Raw genomic sequence first — 19059 nt, 5'->3', positions numbered from 1 at the left:
ATCTGATTCAGAATAAAATCTCTTAAATTCATTTATCCATGTTTTGATGGTCAATGACTTTCTAGTGATTTTAGAGAACTGAAATTATTATTGTTAGTGTTCACAGCTTCAAGTTGAGCTCAGTCCTCAATAGAGTGTCTCTAATTATTGAAACAAGGGAATTGTTAGACATGTAGCAGGCCACAGAATATGCTGACAGGTTGTGTTCTGTCTGGTGGATTATATGTTTTGCAGGCCTGGTTAGAGCCAGAATATTGTTAGTAAATTCAAACCCTGCTCAATATAGTTATATTCTAAGTAGCATATGGCAAAAGGAAGACATAAAATGAGTCTGATGTAGAATGTAAAATAACCAAAATATTATATTTCACCGAACCTAAAGTGCTATCAAATGTAAGGTATACGCCCATTTTTGAAGCTTTAATTTTAGGAAAAAATAGTTTTCTTAAGATTCTTAGAATAGTTTTTTAAATTTTCCACGTGTGGAGGAAGAGAAAGGACCTCAGACCCAACAGCTCTGCCAGCCTCCATCATTTCATCCTCAACCTTAGCCTGTCTGGCTAAGCTACGCGCCACTTCCTGCTTGTGCTACTTCTCCAACAGGCCCATAGAAACTTATTGAAAAAGACTCATGCAAACAAGATGACTTATGAGTGTGAATTCTGAATGCAGGTGTGGCTTACTTCCATTTTATAGGCAAGAACACTTAGCTACAGTAGGATTGATTAGATTAGAATCCCACTATTTTCACGCTCAAGCTCCATTGCAGTTTACTGCAGACATACTTCTCTAAAAGTATGTTGCTTCTCAAAATTCCAATGGTAAAAAAACCCAAACCCTCCAGGTAGATAACAGATCAGGAGGCTCAAGAAGAAAAGACTTGGTAAAAAGGAGGGTTTTTTTCTCAGATGTTTTGTTAACTGTGCTATAACTGTACTTGGCTGGAGGCTATGTTACATTTGACTGGTAGCCTCTTAAAATAAAATACAAATATACAGGTAGTCATAGATATATGCATCAACTATCCTCGTCTCCCCTACACTGCACCCCAATCTGATCTATGTACTCTGATCTCCTTTTAGCAGCTTTAAACAGATAAAGGGTAACCAGAAGGATTCCTGTATATTCTGCAAGAGGAGTAGTATTGATACATTTACTATTAAGAACTTTTTCATCATGTAAATACATCTATATCCTATCTCACGGGTTGTTGCATCAAGCCCCTAATTTTTTCCCCAAACAAATTAGGAAACAGTTTGGATTTAAGTGTATATCAATTTTTTTAAAATGTGTATTGAACTCAACCTTTGAACTCAGTTTTGACCATACTGTTTCAGTGATTAATAATCAGATCCACACTTTCTGGGGGAAAAATAGCAGCCATTAATCTGATACGTTGAAAATAGAGTGACTTAGACCCCACCTACACCAACATATAATGAAGTTTGGAAACTGCATTATATGGTCAGTGTAGAAATCCATATAATGCAGTTCAATGCAGATACACTGAATTATATGTTTCAAGATATGGCAGTGTAAATAGGGCCTTAGGGGTTTCCCATTCATGGAGTATTCATAAGTCAAAGTCAACTTGATGGCAGATGGAATCATAGAATCATAGAGTTGGAAGAGACCACGTGGGCCATCTACTCCAACCCCCTAGCAATAGCAAAATAGTGGGGTTGCATTTCTTCATGATACATGCATTAAGAATGAAAATATGAGTGTCCATTGCCAGTTTCAGAAAAAAAAACCCGATAGATTCTAGGGGTACATCTGCTTCATTTAGGCAGCTTCTTTACAGACACATAATGCAGCTCAGAACTTGCATGAAAAATGACAGTTCCAACCCACATGCCGGTTCCCTGAGCCAACTTGACAGCAGGACACTGGCCTGACAGACCGGCCACCACTGGGCATGGACCTAATTTCCACCCTTCTTGTCACCCCTTTTTTGCCCACAAGAAAGAATAAAATGCACATACCTCATTTTCTGCAGTTCTTCTTCCTGGTTCCATGCCATGTGATTAGCAAAGGAGCCTTTCATTCCTTCCAAGCTTGTTTGCCAGTCACATACCACATAATAAAAAAAGAAGAGCTGCAGAAAATTATCTGTGCATCATTATTCCTTCTTGTAGATAAAAAAGGAGATGGAAAAGGGCAGGAAGGGACAGACATCCCATGTCTCTGGGTCACTTGAGCTTGGGGATATTTTTTAAACCCAGGGTATAGCCAAATTAAGCAGCTTTGCCCAGGTTAAGTCAGATCAACCTACATGCATTTTATAGATGCCCATAGGCTGATTCAACCCCAAGGGCAGACATCGACCCTTGTGCTTTTGTTACTCTGCTGCTGAATACACATGCCCAGTATGGAATACATTACACCATATTAAAAGCGTGGATGTGGCTCCACAGTTTTAACATGCCACATTATCACAAGATGTCTTCGCCCAACACCTCTGGAGAAATTATACTGTATTTCACCACCTGATATCCCCTGGGAAGTAGCAGCCAGCAATGAAAGGACCAAGGTATTGACATCTCCGACCCATCTTCTGTTTGGATTGGCGTATTTGTCAATACGCCAATGACTTAAATCAAGAAAGAGCTTCCTAAGATGTAGAGCTACTCACAGGAACACCTCAGCAAGTGAGAGTCCAAAAAGTGGCTGGCTAAAACCCGGAACCTCTATCAGTGGCTGATACCAGATGAGAAACCACCTCCTGGGCACACAGAAGACTGGGCGACTTGGAAGGCACTGAACAGAGTATGCTCTGGTACTATGAGATGCAGAGCCAATCTTAAGAAATGGGGCTACAAAGTGGAGTCCATGACATGCGGGTGTGGAGAAGAGCAAACAACAAACCACTTACTACAATTCAGTCTGAGCCCTGCCACATGCACAATGGAGGACCTTCTTAACAGTGACACCAGAAGGACGTGAAGTCGCCAGGTTCTGGTTAAAGGAAATTTAGTAAAATGCCAAGTTTTTAACTTGGTTTGTGGTTTTTTATACATTATAACTGTATTCTCAATTTGCATCTGACACGATAAATAAATACGCCATGCCAACCTAAGTGATCAGTGTAGATAAGCCCTCAGTCATTTGATTCAGTCATGTTGAAAATTATATCACCCAATATTCTGTTTAGCTTGTGTAATAATTTCAGTTTCCACTCCCTGCAGTTGGAAAGCCCCACAAATGTGGATATTGTGGCCGGAGCTATAAGCAGCGCAGCTCTTTGGAAGAACATAAGGAACGCTGCCACAACTATTTGCAAACCATGAACCTCTCAGGCAACCTTTATCCAGGTAAGAGCGCAAAGCAGAAAAGCAACATTAAATGCTTCCTTTAATTTTGATGTAAGATGTCATTACAAACATGGCTCGCTGAACTCCATGGGCAACTCAGGTGGTCATGTGAGACACCAATATCTTGAGGGTTACCAGTATGATGCATGCTGCCAGCATATCTTACAATGCTACAAAGAATGACAGATCAGATCATCATTATATTGAGGCAGGACACCAGGAGCTATTGTCCAAATACCTGGGGAAACATAGACTTCAAATATAATATTTTACCATCTTTCCCCATCTTTTCAATTCATAATGGAGCTGGAATAGGTTTTGCTGGCTAAGTAAAGTCCCGTAGCTCCAAAAGGGGTGGGCGCACAGCTGTGTGATTCGCCCACATACGTGCCCCCTTTCCTTTACAAAAGGGTCGGTGCATGGGCAGCCAAAGCTTCATTCATCCATGCCCCCACCCTTTATTTATTTATTTATTTCACTTACTTATACCCCGCCCTTCTCAACCCGGGGGGGGGGGGGGAACCAGGAGGCACAATTAGATGCCCAAAACAATTCACAGTGGAGGCACAATTAGATGCCCAAAACAATTCACAAGCAATACAAATACAAACAATTCAACAATTAATTAAAAACATCAGTACATAATAAAATAATAAAACAGTCTCATCCTCAGGGTTCAGAGTCCATATATCCATTCCATTCCATTTGTCCTTGTCTATCATCAGTTCCTTCAGTTAGCTGCCCCCTTTCCAGTTACAGGGCTTCACTCAGCTACCATCTGGATATTTTTCACCTTATAATAGTTGCAGCCCTCTTTTTGCCATAGAAAGGGATAAAAAGTGTGACTATTATGCAATGAAATATGGTATATCATGCAAAAGATGGTCCAAACTTCTCATCCAGAGACTAGAATACATATCAATGGATTCCAGTTATAAATGAATCCGCCCATACAATTAAAAAGACCTTTCCAAAAATGAGAGTTCTTCAGCTGAGGAACAAATTGCCTTGGAAGGTGGTTGCTGTTCTTTCTTTGGCAGTCTTTAAACACAGGATGAGTAAAGTTGTGGTTTTTTCCCCAATTCTGTGATTCCTTCATGAAATACCTCAAAATCATCCTGAGAGGCTTCATCCAATATACAGGAATTGCTCGAAGGTGTTGTATTCTATCCCTTTCCAAAACAGAAAGTGCATAGATGTGACTACAAAAGCCATCTCCCATTTGCTAATATTAGAGAATAGAAAGAAACTAGGTAATTGCCTGAGAAAAGGGGGTGGGGTGGGGGTCAGCATTCCTCTACAATCTCACTCCCACTGTTTCCCTCCATCTATGAGGCATATCATTTCTCGTTTTCAGCAGAAAAGACATGTGCTGTGATCTAAAGTTTCATGTAGCTTTAAAACGGATGCCGAACATTGCACATATAAGAATCACCCACTGAAGTCAGTTTTGGAAAATACTTTGCAAATGCAACTGTCCAACAAAGTGGCAAGAAATCAGGCTGGATTCTTATTGTACAGACTTTAATGGGAGTACAAGATGAGAGTCATTCTTTCCCTCTCTATCTCTCTCTCGCACACAGACACACACGCACACATACATTGCACTGGGACTGTGGCGCAGCTGTCTGAGTGTCAGCTGCATTAAGATCACTTCTGACCACAAGGTCATGAGTTCAAAGCCAGCCCAGGTCGGAGTGAGCTTCGGGCCAATTGTGTAGCTTGTTGTTGACCTTTGCAACCCAAAAGACAGTTGCATCTGTCAAGTAGGAAAATTAGGTACCAACTATGTGTGAGGAGGCTAATTTAACTAATTTACGAGGCCGTAAAAAAGACTCCAGCAAAGCAGTCCAGCAAAAGCATGCAGGGAATGCGGAAGTACTTCATCAGTGTCGCAGATGGATGATGAAAGCAACAGCTCCCCTGTGGCCAGAAAAAGTTAAATAGCCTCTGACTGGTTTGTCTATACCTGCTGTGTGTCTTTGGCATTGAATGTTTGCCATGTATGTGTAATCCGCCCTGAGTCCCCTGCGGGGTGACAAGGGGAGAATATAAATACTGTAAATAAATAAACAAACAAACAAACAAACAAACCTGCATATGGATCTATCCACTCAAGATAGCAATGCACTTTAAGCTTTCTGGATGTTTTAATCTACATTGCACACGTAAAATTAGCAAATGAGGGAAAAGACTACACTGTATGATGTTGTTCCTGATATATTTGGTGTCCAGAATTTATATGTCTCTTTCTGTGTTAAGAAGTGTGAAGAATTTAACAATAGAAAGCATTTTCAAGTGCTGTCACAGTTGTTCTAAACATACAGTTTGGCCGTTTAAGAACACAGTATTTAAAATTGTCACCAGACGTTTTACAGCATCTAACTTCTTTTCCAGCAGACAAGCAAATTGTGTGCATGCCTGCCTCTAAAAGGCGTCTATGTTACTTTCAATTCAGAATGAGGTTGTGAGATGAAATTTAAGGTTATAATTTGTGCAATAAGGTAATTGCCATCATACCTTTTCAATCGTGTCAGTGCATATTATATACCCTTGTGAAATGAGAAAAAAGAGCCATTCCATATGTATAAAAATGCTTCATTTAATACTATCTCTGTATGGTGTTTGGGTTATCAGATAACATAAAGTATCGAATATGCAAGCAATGATTACACAGAAAAGCTGCCAGAAGACTTGAGAAACAAGTTTGGTCAAGACATGGTGCCCCTTTCACTGACCAGATGGAAATGTATACATGTGTAAGAAAGATCAGCTCAAATTAAATGGCCTCAGTGTTATTTCAATTCCAAATTATGGCAATCAAGTTATGGCCATTGTTTTTTGGTGGAGGAGGCTAGGGGCACAATGATCTTAAATCTTCCCACCCACATGCTTGCTCAGAAGCAAACCCCTCTGCATGCAATGCTGTCTGCTACATTTAGAGCTTCATCTATACATCCAATAGTATTGAATGAACTAGCAGAGGTAATTTCAGAACCACTGGCAATAATCTTTAAGAACTCTTGGAGAACAGAAGAAGTCCCAGTAGACTGGAGGAGGCCAAATGTTGTTCCTATCTTCAAGATGGGGGGAAAAGAGGACACAAAAACATTACCATCCTGACATCAATACCAGGAAAGATTGTGGAACAGATCATTAAGGAAGCAGTCTGCAATCACTTAGAAAAGAATGCTGTGATTACCAAAATTCAACATGGATTTCTCAAAACCAAGTCATGCCAGATTAATCTTATCTCTTTTTTGATAGAGTTACAAGCATGGTAGACACAGGGAATGCTGTGGATGTAGCATATCTTGATTTCAGTAAGGCCTTCGACAAGGTCCCCCATGACCTTGCAAACAAGTCAAATGTGGGCTACACAATGCTACTGTTAGGTGGATCTGTAACTGGTTAAGTGACCAATCCCAAAGAGTGCTCCCCGATCCTGGAAACAAGTCACTAGTGGAGTGCTGTAGGGTTTGGTCCTGGGCCTAGTACTGTTCAACATCTTTATTAATGACTTAGATGTATGTTTAGATGGCATACTTATCAAGTTGAACATGATCCAGCAGTATGATGCAGCAGCTTAAAAGGCCAATGGGATTTTGTGCTGCATCAAAAAGAGTATAGTGGCTACATCGAGGAAAGTCATGGTGCCTCTGCATTCTTCTTTGATTAGATATCACCTGGAATACTGGGTAGCACAGTTTAAAAGAGATATAGACATGCTGAAGAGTGACCAGATGAGGGCAACTAAAAGGATCAAAGGTCTGTAGATCATGCCCTATGAGGAGCATTTTGGAGAGCTGGGTATGTTTAGCCTACAGAAGGAAAGGCTGAGAGGAGACATAATAGCCATGAATGGGCAACTTGGAAGTCCCTAAACAGACTGAGTGGAGTGGGCAGATCAAAAGACAACCTGGCAAAATGGCACTCCCTAGAAGAATCCTCCACCTTGTGTGACTGTGGAACAGAACAAACAGCTCCACATATGTATGCTTGTCCACAATGTCCTGCCTCATGCACAGAGGAAGAATTGCTTAAAGCTACAGACAATGTGTTGCCTGTTTTTGGTCAAAAAATATTTAGCCACTTGTGTTGCCTGTTTTTGGTCAAAAATATTTAACCACTTGTGTTCCCTCTATTTGTATCAGTTTTATACATATTTGAGCAATGCTTTTGACATGAAATAAATAAATACATAACCATTTTTATTTGAAACTCTCAATATTTTATTTGAAATTCTCAGCATGTTTGCATAAACACCTGATGAAAGCATGCTTCACTAGTATAATAATGTTCATGGGCAAAAATAGGTCTCTCTTCAGAAACGAGGCAAACTGGAGGCAGCCCTGACTTACAAATAAATATATATGCTAGCCACTACTTATAAGGATGCTGGGATGGGCATTGATTTACCACCATGTGAACCGGCCTGAGTCCCTCTGCGGAGGTGAGAAGACAGGTATATAAAAGTTTTAAATAAATAAATAAATTCTTCATCTGAAGTCAGGGATAAGTACAAAAAAATTGAAAAAAGAACAGTTGTGGAATTTATATTTATACTAGGAGGATTCAGCAATACTGTATTCCTTATTCCCATTTACGATCATTATATTGCAAAACTGAACAGGGAGATATACCATAAGTGGTTTTCATGGTATTGGTCACAGATGTGTAGCATTATGTGCATGCCATTAGCTAATCGTGGTAAACAAAGAAGCTATGCCCTTTGCAAAAACATTATCTCTGTGGAAATAATTTGAAGAAAAATGATAGTACAATGTGAAGAAGGAGGGGGTGAAGGAGGAGAAAATGTATTTGTTATCCATCTCTCTAGGCAGGGTAAAGCATAGTTAAAACACACATAAAACACAATGCAATTGAAATACATAGGACAAAAATTAAAACACCAATATAAATGAAATGTAAAATTAAAATCCGTTGTTTAAAACAGACTCAGTAGACCTGTAAGAAAAGATACTCACAATAGGTTCTTGTGGGTTTTTTCGGGCTATAGAGCCATGTTCTAGAGGCATTTCTCCTGACGTTTCGCCTGCATCTATGGCAAGCATCCTCAGAGGTAGTGAGGTCTGTTGGAATTAGGACAATGGGTTTATATATCTGTGGAATGGCCGGGGTGGGGCAAGGAGCTCTTCCCTGCTGCAGTTAGCTGTGAATGTTTAGCTGATCACCTTCATTAGCATTTGAAGGCCTGCCTGAGCCTGGGAAAATCTGTTGCTGGGAGGTGTTAATCTGTGCCTGGTTTTTTCCTCTCTGTTGTTTAGCTAAACAGATTAACTGGATGCCCCAATCTGTTTCTCTTTTGTACCTTACCTGTCTATAGACTGTATCTCTGTAAAGTGGGGAAACATGTATCTCTAAGACATTGGGTCTCCTTTAACTTTTTCAGTCATGAAAGAAGAAACTAACCAGAATGAAATGGCTGAAGACCTGTGCAAGTTGAGTTCAGAGCGATCCCTTATACTGGACAGACTAGCAAGTAATGTCACCAAACGTAAGAGTTCTATGCCTCAGAAATTTGTTGGTAAGAGTTAAATGTTTGCTGCCTCTTTATGTGCTTGGATTTTTCAATTTCAATTTTCTTCATTGACAGCAAAGGCAGAGTAATTAACCAAGAATTTTGGGTTCTACGGTGCTCTACCTCCTTTCAGTTCAGAAAGATGATTTTGTATCACTTTCAATGTAAGATTTTTTTTATCAGGTGCTTTTTATCTCAGCATAATTAAGTACACAAAACAAGTATATCTACGGAGCAATTAGTCCTCCTTCGCCACCCATAGAACACATGTTTTCCTACTGCCACCCTTTTATTCAAAGCATTCATGGCGGTTGGTTACAAGTGACTCCCTGGTGGTTTTCAATTTAGCAGGTGTCAAGACTGCTGTAGCAGAGCTCCTAAATCATTTAGTGGATTATCTAGTACTCCTCTACCAGATTATGTTTCCCTTTTTCTTTCCATTTCCCTAAAGGGAACCCTTATTGTTTCTTCTCCTTAGCTTCACAGTATCATAATTGGTGCTTTTAAAAAACCCTTTTAAGAGTTGAAAAGACCGGTCCTTGCAGCCAGAATATATAAAGCATATTATTGACTTTGTATGTATTTATGTAACATTACTTGGGAGTAGATTTAACAGTGGTGATTCCAGATTTGAATGGTATGGAAGAGGGTTGCTGTTATTTGTATGGAGTCCATCTCATCCTTTTAAGTTTCTGTCCATCTGAGTGCAAATCTTATGATTCTGTATCTATTGTTGAGTGTTTGAGACATCAGAGAATCTGCTGGTTTAACTCTCCACTTCACTGCCAAGAAGTCTCCATGTATGAAATTATGGATATGGTCTTGGACTTGAGAAGATTATCTCTGAGGACTTTAACCTTCATGTCTATGTCTGCATGACTCAGAATTGTGTTTATGGAGTTGTCCCAATATTTCACTTATTCAACACATGTATTTAACTTGCGTTGACATAGTTGTCTCCTTTGTTAGGGTCACTATCTGTTGAGGTTTGGACTTCTATCAGTTTTTGCCTATATTGAAGAAGAGTCTGAGGATAATGAGTTCTAATTATTTCCAGAAGACTCCCCACTTCCTAGAGCTGCTTAAGACCTGGTTCCTCTATAGCAGACATGGCCAGACTTCAGCCCTCCAGGTATTTTGGACTTCAACTCCCACAATTTCTAACAGCTGGTAAACTGGCTGGGATTTCTGGGAGTTGAAGTCCAAAACACCTGGAGGGCCAAAGTTTGCCCATTCCTGCTCTATAGAGTGAGTGACCTGAGTTGAACTGTGGAAGTGACATTCTCAAGCATCCCCTTCCCTTATCCTTTGAAATGCCTCAGAGCTGGGGTAATTAAGTAAATGGGATGGCAGCTGGAACACAAGGAGAAAAGACATGCTCAATTTGAACATGTTAGAATTTATTACTGAGCATTGAAGTATCAGAGAACCAGAGAATCATAGAATCATAGAGTTGGAAGAGACCTCATGGGCCATTCAGTCCAACCCCCTGCCAAGAAGCAGGAATATTGCATTCAAATCACCCTTGACAGATGGCCATCCAGCCTCTGTTTAAAAGCTTCCAAAGAAGGAGCCTCCACCACACTCCGGGGCAGAGAGTTCCACTGCTGAACGGCTCTCACAGTCAGGAAGTTCTTCCTTATGTTCAGATGGAATCTCCTCTCTTGTAGTTTGAAGCCATTGTTCTGCGTCCTAGTCTCCAAGGAAGCAGAAAACAAGCTTGCTCCCTCCTCCCTGTGGCTTCCTCTCACATATTTATACATGGCTATCATATCTCCTCTCAGCCTTCTCTTCTTCAGGTTAAACATGCCCAGCTCCTTAAGCTGCTCCTCATAGGGCTTGTTCTCCAGACCCTTGATCATTTTAGTCGCCCTCCTCTGGACACATTCCAGCTTGTCAATATCTCTCTTGAATTGTGGTGCCCAGAATTAGACACAATATTCCAGGTGTGGTCTAACCAAAGCGGAATAGAGGGGTAGCATGACTTCCCTGGATCTAGACACTATGCTCCTATTGATGCAGGCCAAAATCCCACTGGCTTTTTTTGCCGCCACATCACACTGTTGGCTCATGTTTAGTTGTGTTCTTTTTCACCTCTGTTATGCATTACCAGTGGTGTCCAGCAGACCTGTTTTAAGTAGTAAAGAATTTATAATGGTCTGACCCTGAAAGGGAAATCGGCATATTTTCAGTGACTGGTTGTTATAATTTTGACTGATGTAGATTAACCCCATCTGTTATGACTAGGATTCCACAGTTACTGACATTCTATTTATAAAGTTATCCAGAGTATAATCTTAGCAGATGCACAATAAGAGGCAAGCTTCAGTTGCTGAGGCTGAGGATACAAATGAAGTGTTTGGATGATTTTGAACGACACTTACGTACTCAACACTTGTGTCTTAGATGGTAGCGTCAAATAAGTCCCATAGCTGTTTTCCAAAGGCTGTGCATTTCTCTTTAAGAGGTAGAGAAACATTTTTTAAGGTTAAGGATGCACACTATTCTGGGAATGTGAGCCGACTCATTTCCTTAGTATTATGGTTTTTAAAAAATCCTGTCAGATAGAAGGACTAGAAGAGGTGTGTTTCCTGTCTGTTATTCAGACTGAGAGTAAGAGGGCATCATTAAGATAGTAGTTAAGACTACAGTTTGTAGGGAGGGGGAGGAGAGCATATCTAGATGGAATTGGAGCGGCCCACATTTCTTTTCCCAGCCACCGCAACTCTGTTTCTCCACAAAACAAAATCTATTTGCTCTTTAGGTGATTTTGGCTCTGACAGTTATATTTTAGACAATCTCAAGATATTGTTATAGTTTAGTATAGTCAGTACTTAAATTCTAGAAAAAAAATATGCCACCCTCATCCTACAAATATCTGATGTGTGGATGTTTTATGTAGTTACTCAGAAGTAAGCAAATTTGTCCTGCATTGCTGACCAAATTAGATGAGAAGGTGAGAAATTAATGACTGAATGTCTCACTTTTTAAAATCTTGGCTCCCTCTTTCATCACTTTCTGCTAAGATAGAGGAATGATATCAGATTAAGGTCAGAAACATTGGGATCCTTTTATTTTTCTGCACCCAGTTTTTCCATTCAGTGGACTTGTCATCAAAGTTCACATATTTCCAAAGTTAACGATGCTATTCGCAAATAAAAATTTGAATATTTTGAAACATTTGCATAAAATATACGCATAACATTTAATCCACCTGGAAGATTGCCTGAATGGGAATATATTTTAATGTTGTTTTTTTTTAAATGTATGCAGCTATTTTATTCAGATTACTCCCTCCATCATTGCCTCCCACAATCTGTAGAATCGGGATGAAATGATGAAAACCCAAGTGAAGTCAAGCTTGAAAGAATCACAAGACCATAATTATGAAACTCATTCTAAAATACAACTCTGGTGGCCTTACAACAGCTCTCAGTTATACAATGAGAGAGATACATACACACAATGTGCACTTATAATATATTCAACTATCTAAGGAAAATGCCGAGGAACCTTTATTGTATATCTGGATGTTGTTGGTTTTGGAAAAAACAAAACAAACTATTTTTTCCTTTATCGGTTCCTTCTTCACCTTAAAAATCTGCTTTGGAGGGCTGCAGCAACAAGAAGAGAGGAAGAATATTTCATTTCTTCCACTTACAGAGGCAGAAGTATCCCTTTGGATCTTGGACAATATGACATGCTACTGAAAATCCAAATGCTAGTCACAATTAGAGGAGAGCGATTGCATCATTGAAGTGTATGTTGGAATGGATTTAAGAGGTTTCCATGGATTCCGTGGATTCTAGTTGGGATTAAGAATTGGATTCAGCCTGTGATTTGGAAATGAATTTTAAAATTGCCTTAAAAAAAGAAATTATATAAATATTGAAATTGTTAGACAGGCAGTAGAGTTCATTAGGTGTATCATCTAGCCTTTCATTTCAAATACTAATTTAAAGGACTGGATGGTTTCAACTAGTATCCAGAATATTTGATACAGGAGATCATAGAATCAAAGAGTTGGAAGAGACCTCATGGGCCATCCAGTCCAACCCCCTGCCAAGAAGCAGGAATATTGCATTCAAATCACCCCTGACAGATGGCCATCCAGCCTCTGTTTAAAAGCTTCCAAAGAAGGAGCCTCCACCACACTCCGGGGCGGAGAGTTCCACTGCTGAATGGCTCTCACAGTCAGGAAGTTCTTCCTCATGTTCAGATGGAAACTCCTCTCTTGTAGTTTGAAGCCATTGTTCCGCGCCCTAGTTTCCAGGGAAGCAGAAAACAAGCTTGCTCCCTCCTCCATGTGGCTTCCTCTCACATATTTATACATGGCTATCATATCTCCTCTCAGCCTTCTCTTCTTCAGGCTAAACATGCCCAGCTCCTTAAGCCGCTCCTCATAGGACTTGTTCTCCAGACCCTTGATCATTTTAGTCGCCCTCCTCTGGACACATTCCAGCTTGTCAATATCTCTCTTGAATTGTGGTGCCCAGAATTGGACACAACATTCCAGGTGTTGTCTAACCAAAGCAGAATAGAGGGGTAGCATGACTTCCCTGGACCTAGACACTATGCTCCTATTGATGCAGGCCAAAATCCCATTGGCTTTTTTTGCCGCCACATCAAGGAGGTTCTGATTTTGCAATGAGAATTTTGATTTAATTGCAACTTGTGTTATCAAAGCTGCAGCTTAACAAAATTCCATGCCAATTCTTCTATGAATGGAGGAGTGTTTAAGTTACTTTTTACAATGATCTTCAAACAATGATTTTGCAAACATAATAAAATTACATGAATATATAATGCTAACTACATTTTATCTTGTGTTATTTCCAAGTTGTGATTACTTAATACAGATTTAATGCATTGATCTCATCCTAATTTTTCTCTGTTTTGACCTATAGGTGAGAAATGCATATCAGATGTTCCTTATGATGCAACCACCATTTATGAGAAGGAGAATGATATGATGCAGACCCATGTCATAGACCAAGCTATTAACAACGCCATCAGCTACTTAGGGGCCGAATCATTACGTCCTCTGGTGCAGACTCCACCAAGTGGCTCTGAAGTCATGCCTGTCATCAATTCCTTATATCAGCTTCACAAGCCAACTGGAGACAACCATGCTCGATCCAATCATGCAGCTCAGGACAGTGCAGTGGAAAATTTGTTACTTCTTTCTAAAGCCAAATCCATTTCTTCAGAAAGGGACCCTTCGCCCAGCAACAGTTGCCAAGAGTCCACCGATACAGAGAGCAATAACGAAGAACGCAGTGGCTTAATTTACTTAACAAATCACATAGCACCCCATGCACACAACGGCCTCGCTATAAAGGAAGAACACAGGCAGTATGATGCCCTGAGGGCAAGCAGTGACAGCCCTCATGATGCTTTCAAAGTAATTAATGGCAATGGAGAGCAAGTGAAAGTTTACAAATGTGAACATTGTAGAGTCCTGTTCTTAGATCATGTAATGTATACCATCCACATGGGGTGCCATGGTTTTCGTGATCCTTTTGAGTGTAACATGTGTGGCTACCGCAGCCAGGACAGGTATGAATTCTCTTCTCACATAACCCGAGGAGAACACCGCTTTCACATGAATTAAAACTCTTCCTGTACAGAGGTCGCTTTTGTGCCATGAACTAAAATGCAAAAGAGCCAAAAGACTACAAGACAGTGTTCCGATCAAAAAATTAATGCCAGAAGACTTGATTCCCCAGAAATGAATTCTTGTAGCATGCACGCATACATCAATTTTATACTATTAACATTGATGTTTTTGTTGTAATTATAGATTATCTAAGAAAAATACACTTTTTCCCCCATACAATTTTTTCATTTCTTGTAACAGTTTAGTACACTCACTAGCTGATGGCAGTAATCCACATTTAGAATAGTATAAAAAAACTTAGCCAACGTGATATAGTAATTTAAGTGTTAAACTATGGGAAATCAGAGTTTGAATGCCTATTTTATCATGGAAGGCCACTGGGTGTCCTTGGGCAAGTCACTCTCTGTTTGTGTGGCAAGACCGCCTGAGAAGGCAGTAACCCCCTCTGAACAAGAAAAATTCATAATGCGTATGTTTTTATAATTGTTATAAATCAGAATGACTTGAAAATACACAACAGTAAACATCACTTAACCTTTTCTCACCTCTGTTGGATATCTAGATTTGTTTTATACAAGGTTAAATGACATGACTACTGCCATCATAATTTACCATTGGCCCTCTGTATCCACGGATTCAACCATCCATGGCTTGAATTTAAAAAAAAAACAAATTCAAAAGTTAAACCTTGATTTTATTATCCTATATAAGGGATGACGTTTTACAATGTCACTGGACATCATAGAGAATCTGCTGGTTTAACTCTCCACTTCATCATGGGACTTGAATATCCATGGATTTTGGTATCCAGGAGCCGTGGAACTGAATCCCAGCAGGTACCAAAGACCCATATGTGTAACTACTTCAGAACAGAGTGGCCAGAGATCAATACAGCAACAAGCCAGTATTTGTAACAAAGAATCCTGAACCGGAAATAATGGGCAAAACTGGTCATGTACACTGTATCAAGCACTTTCTTGTCACATTGATGTGGATGCACATACAAAAAGATTTGTTAGGATAATCTGTTCCATTTCAGTAGAGGAAGATGCACACCGAGATTCCCTTGAGTTTGGTTCACTTTATCATCCAGACATCCAGTTCAACATAGTGCTACTATCTTTTTCCAGGTTTATGTAAATGTCTACAAGACAGTCGTACAGACATATGAACGTCTCTGGTTATATGTTTCATACCTATACATTATTTGGATGTGTTTGTTTTTTAAAAAATATCTGGACATTTTCTAGATGCATGGTTTTCATAAACGACTTTGGTAAACACATCTGGACTAAGTACACTTTGAGAAAAATGAACTGGATAGATTTCTGAACATTCCATGTTTGTTACCACAGTATTCTTCACATCTGTAAACAGCAATAGATAAATACTTTTCGTAACTCATGCTCCATCCCAACTTTGGCATTGTTTTTTTATAGCTGTACCTAACCATTTTTGTGGGTTTATATTGTAATCCTAGTTATCTTTTCAGGCTAGTACGAGGGGTATTGTTTAAGTAAGGTCCGTTTGAACATAAGTACACAACGAAAGTTTATTTCAAAAAAGTAAATTTATTTTCAGAAAGTACATACTTCACTCTATTTTTCGACATAGTTGCCAAGTTTGTTCAAACACTTATATCTCTGAACCAATTTTAAAATACCCTCTTCATAAAAACTTGCCGCCTGCTCCGATAACTAAGAGTTCACTGCCGCCTGTAATCAAAGAAGGGCGACCGGAGCGGTCCTCATCATGGACGTTGTCACGGCCATCTTTGAATTGTCGTACCCACTTACGCACTTTGCTTTCACTCATAACAGTATCACCGTACACTTCACAAATCTGTCGATGAATTTCTGCAGCAGGCAGTTTCCTTGCTGACAAAAACCGTATCATTGAGCGAACCTCACATGCGGCGGGTGAGTTGATAGTCTTAAACATTTTTAAAGCACAGAACAGAACCGTACAGATTAGCTACAGAGCGGAAACTGAGCACAGTTGTTCCCGAGGCATGCCGGTACACGAGGCATGCGCTCGTTGCAGTATGTGCGCGAACTACTGGTGTCTACAACAAAACGGACCTTCCTTAAAAAATACCCCTCGTATATTTCAAACTATGACGCAAATTTCCTACAAAATTAGATTATTAGTAAAAATTTGTATAAAGCCAAAGAGGATACCTTTAAAGATGATACTTCAAAGAAGATACTTTGAATATTTCTTAGAAATAGAAAGTTAAGCATGTTAGAACTGTTTGTGGATTCTGGTTGACTGCTTGTGATAAATATACATATGTAAGAGATAAGAAAAACAAGAGACCACGCATCAGGGACACAAAAATCTTTCCAATCAGAACTCGACAATTAAGTTCTTCTCACCCTTCGTTCAGGTAGTCCCTGTGTTATGAACAAAATAGATTCTGCAGGTTTGTTCATACGTTGAATTTGTACGTAAGTCGGGACAGGTACATTTTTAAGTGTAACTCCGGTCATTTTTAAAAGTTTTTGATAGCATGGGGAAGGGTTAATACCCCTGTAAAGTTTAGTTGACAATCTCTGCCACTGTTCAGAAGATTTCATCCCACTTTCAGTCCCTGTGACAATTGTATTTTGAAAACGTTGGGTTGTCCTGGAAACAAGGATTGGTGATAAACCTTCAGTGGAGAGTTACTCATGATAACTCTTCAAAGAGTGGATTCCCCTTCCTGGGGTAGATTTCTTCTCACTTCCTGTTGTCTCACTCCCATTGGCGGTGCAGTGGGTTAAACCCCTGTCCCGGCAGGACTGAAGACTGACAGGTCGCAGGTTCGAATCCGGGGAGAGGCGGATGAGCTCCCTCTATCAGCTCCAGCTCCTCATGCAGGGACATGAGAGAAGCCCCCCACAAGGATGATAAAATATCAAATCATCTAGGCGTCCCCTGGGCAACGTCCTTGCAGATGACCAATTCTCTCACAACAGAAGCGACTTGCAGTTTCTCAGGTCACTCCTGACATGGCAAAAAAAACAAACGCATTTGTAACTAGGAGTTGGGTGTAAAACAGATGTTTGTAACGTGGTGACTGGCTGTACACCACTGGGGTAATGACATTTTTCTGGCCTCTTGCAGTATGAGACAAGAATAATAGACATTCTGCCGTCTTATGCCAGGTCTCAGGAGAGTTAGAATCATACAATCATTGAATCAAAGAGTTGGAAGAGACCTCATGGGCCATCCAGTCCAACCCCCTGCCAAGAAGCAGGAATATTGCATTTAAATCACCCCTGACAGATGGCCATCCAGCCTCTGTTTAAAAGCTTCCAAAGAAGGAGCCTCCACTACAGAGAGCTCCACTGCTGTATGGCTCTCACAGTCAGGAAGTTCTTCCTCATGTTCAGATGGAATCTCCTCTCTTGTAGTTTGAAGCCATTGTTCCGCGTCCTAGTCTCCACGGAAGCAGAAAACAAGCTTGCTCTCTCCTCCCTGTGGCTTTCTCTCACATATGTATACATGGCTATCATATCTCTTCTCAGCCTTCTCTTCTTCAGGCTAAACATGCCCAGCTCCTTAAGCCACTCCTCATAGGGCTTGTTCTCCAGACCCTTGATCATTTTAGTCGCTCTCCTCTGGACACATCCCAGCTTGTCAATATCTCTCTTTAATTGTGGTGCCCAGAATTGGACACAATATTCCAGGTGTGGTCTAACCAAAGCGGAATAGACGGGTAGCATTACTTCCCTAGATCTAGACATTATGCTCCTATTGATGCAGGCCAAAATCCCATTGGCTTTTTTTGCCGCCACATCACATTGTTGGCTCATGTTTAACTTGTCCACGAGGACTCCAAGATCTTTTTCACACATACTGCTCTCAAGCCAGGCGTCCCCCATTCTGTATCTTTGCATTTCATTTTTTCTGCCTAAGTGGAGTATCTTGCATTTGTCACTGTTGAACTTCATTTTGTTAGTTTTGGCCCATCTCTCTAATCTGTCAAGATCGTTTTGAATCCTGCCCCTGTCCTCTGGAGTATTGGTTATCCCTCCCAATTTGGTGGCATCTGCAAACTTGGTGATGCTGCCTTCTAACCCTTCATCTAAGTCATTAATAAAGATGTTGAACAGGACCGGGCGCAGGACAGAACCCTGCGGCACTCCGCTCGTCACTTCTTTCCAGGATGAAGAGGAAGCATTAGTGAGCACCCTCTGGGTTTGTCCATTTAACCAATTACAGAACCACCTCACCGTAGTTTTGCCTAGCCCACATTGAACTAGTTTGTTTGCCAGAAAGTCGTGGGGAACCTTGTCGAAGGCCTTACTGAAATCCAGGTATGCCACATCCACGGCATTCCCCGCATCTACGCAGCTTGTAACTCTATCGAAAAAAGAGATCAGATTAGTCTGGCATGACTTGTTTTTGATAAATCCATGTTGACTATTAGCGATGACCGCATTTGTTTCTAAGTGTTTGCAGACCACTTCCTTAATAATCTTTTCCAGAATCTTGCCTGGTATCGACGTGAGGCTGACCGGGCGCTAGTTGTTTGGGTCATCCTTTTTTCCCTTCTTGAAGATTGGGATCACATTAGCCCTCCTCCAATCTGCTGG

The 19059-nt window shown here is 40.4% G+C and overlaps 1 protein-coding gene across 7 annotated transcripts in view; it reads left to right on the top strand.

Annotated features, from left to right (window-relative positions):
- The window catches only part of IKZF1 (IKAROS family zinc finger 1), a 78075-nt gene extending 62398 nt beyond the window's left edge, over positions 1 to 15677 (top strand). For 4 of the 7 annotated variants that reach the window (XM_060781524.2, XM_060781522.2, XM_060781520.2 and 1 more), the window contains 3 exons: positions 3189 to 3314; positions 8728 to 8862; positions 13764 to 15677. In XM_060781524.2, coding sequence (XP_060637507.2) covers positions 3189 to 3314; positions 8728 to 8862; positions 13764 to 14470 — 968 coding nt within the window. In that variant the 3' untranslated portion in view covers positions 14471 to 15677. The remainder of the gene's footprint in view (positions 1 to 3188; positions 3315 to 8727; positions 8863 to 13763) is intronic. The other 3 variants (XM_060781525.2, XM_060781523.2, XM_060781521.2) reach the window with 1 other exon arrangement.
- Positions 15678 to 19059: the final 3382 nt, after the last annotated feature.

The sequence above is a fragment of the Anolis sagrei genome, chromosome 6, assembly GCF_037176765.1.
Source record: "Anolis sagrei isolate rAnoSag1 chromosome 6, rAnoSag1.mat, whole genome shotgun sequence".
In the NCBI taxonomy this organism is placed as follows: domain Eukaryota; kingdom Metazoa; phylum Chordata; class Lepidosauria; order Squamata; family Dactyloidae; genus Anolis; species Anolis sagrei.
Note: the sequence above shows the minus strand (reverse complement) of the source record. Positions and strands in the feature narration are given on the sequence as shown.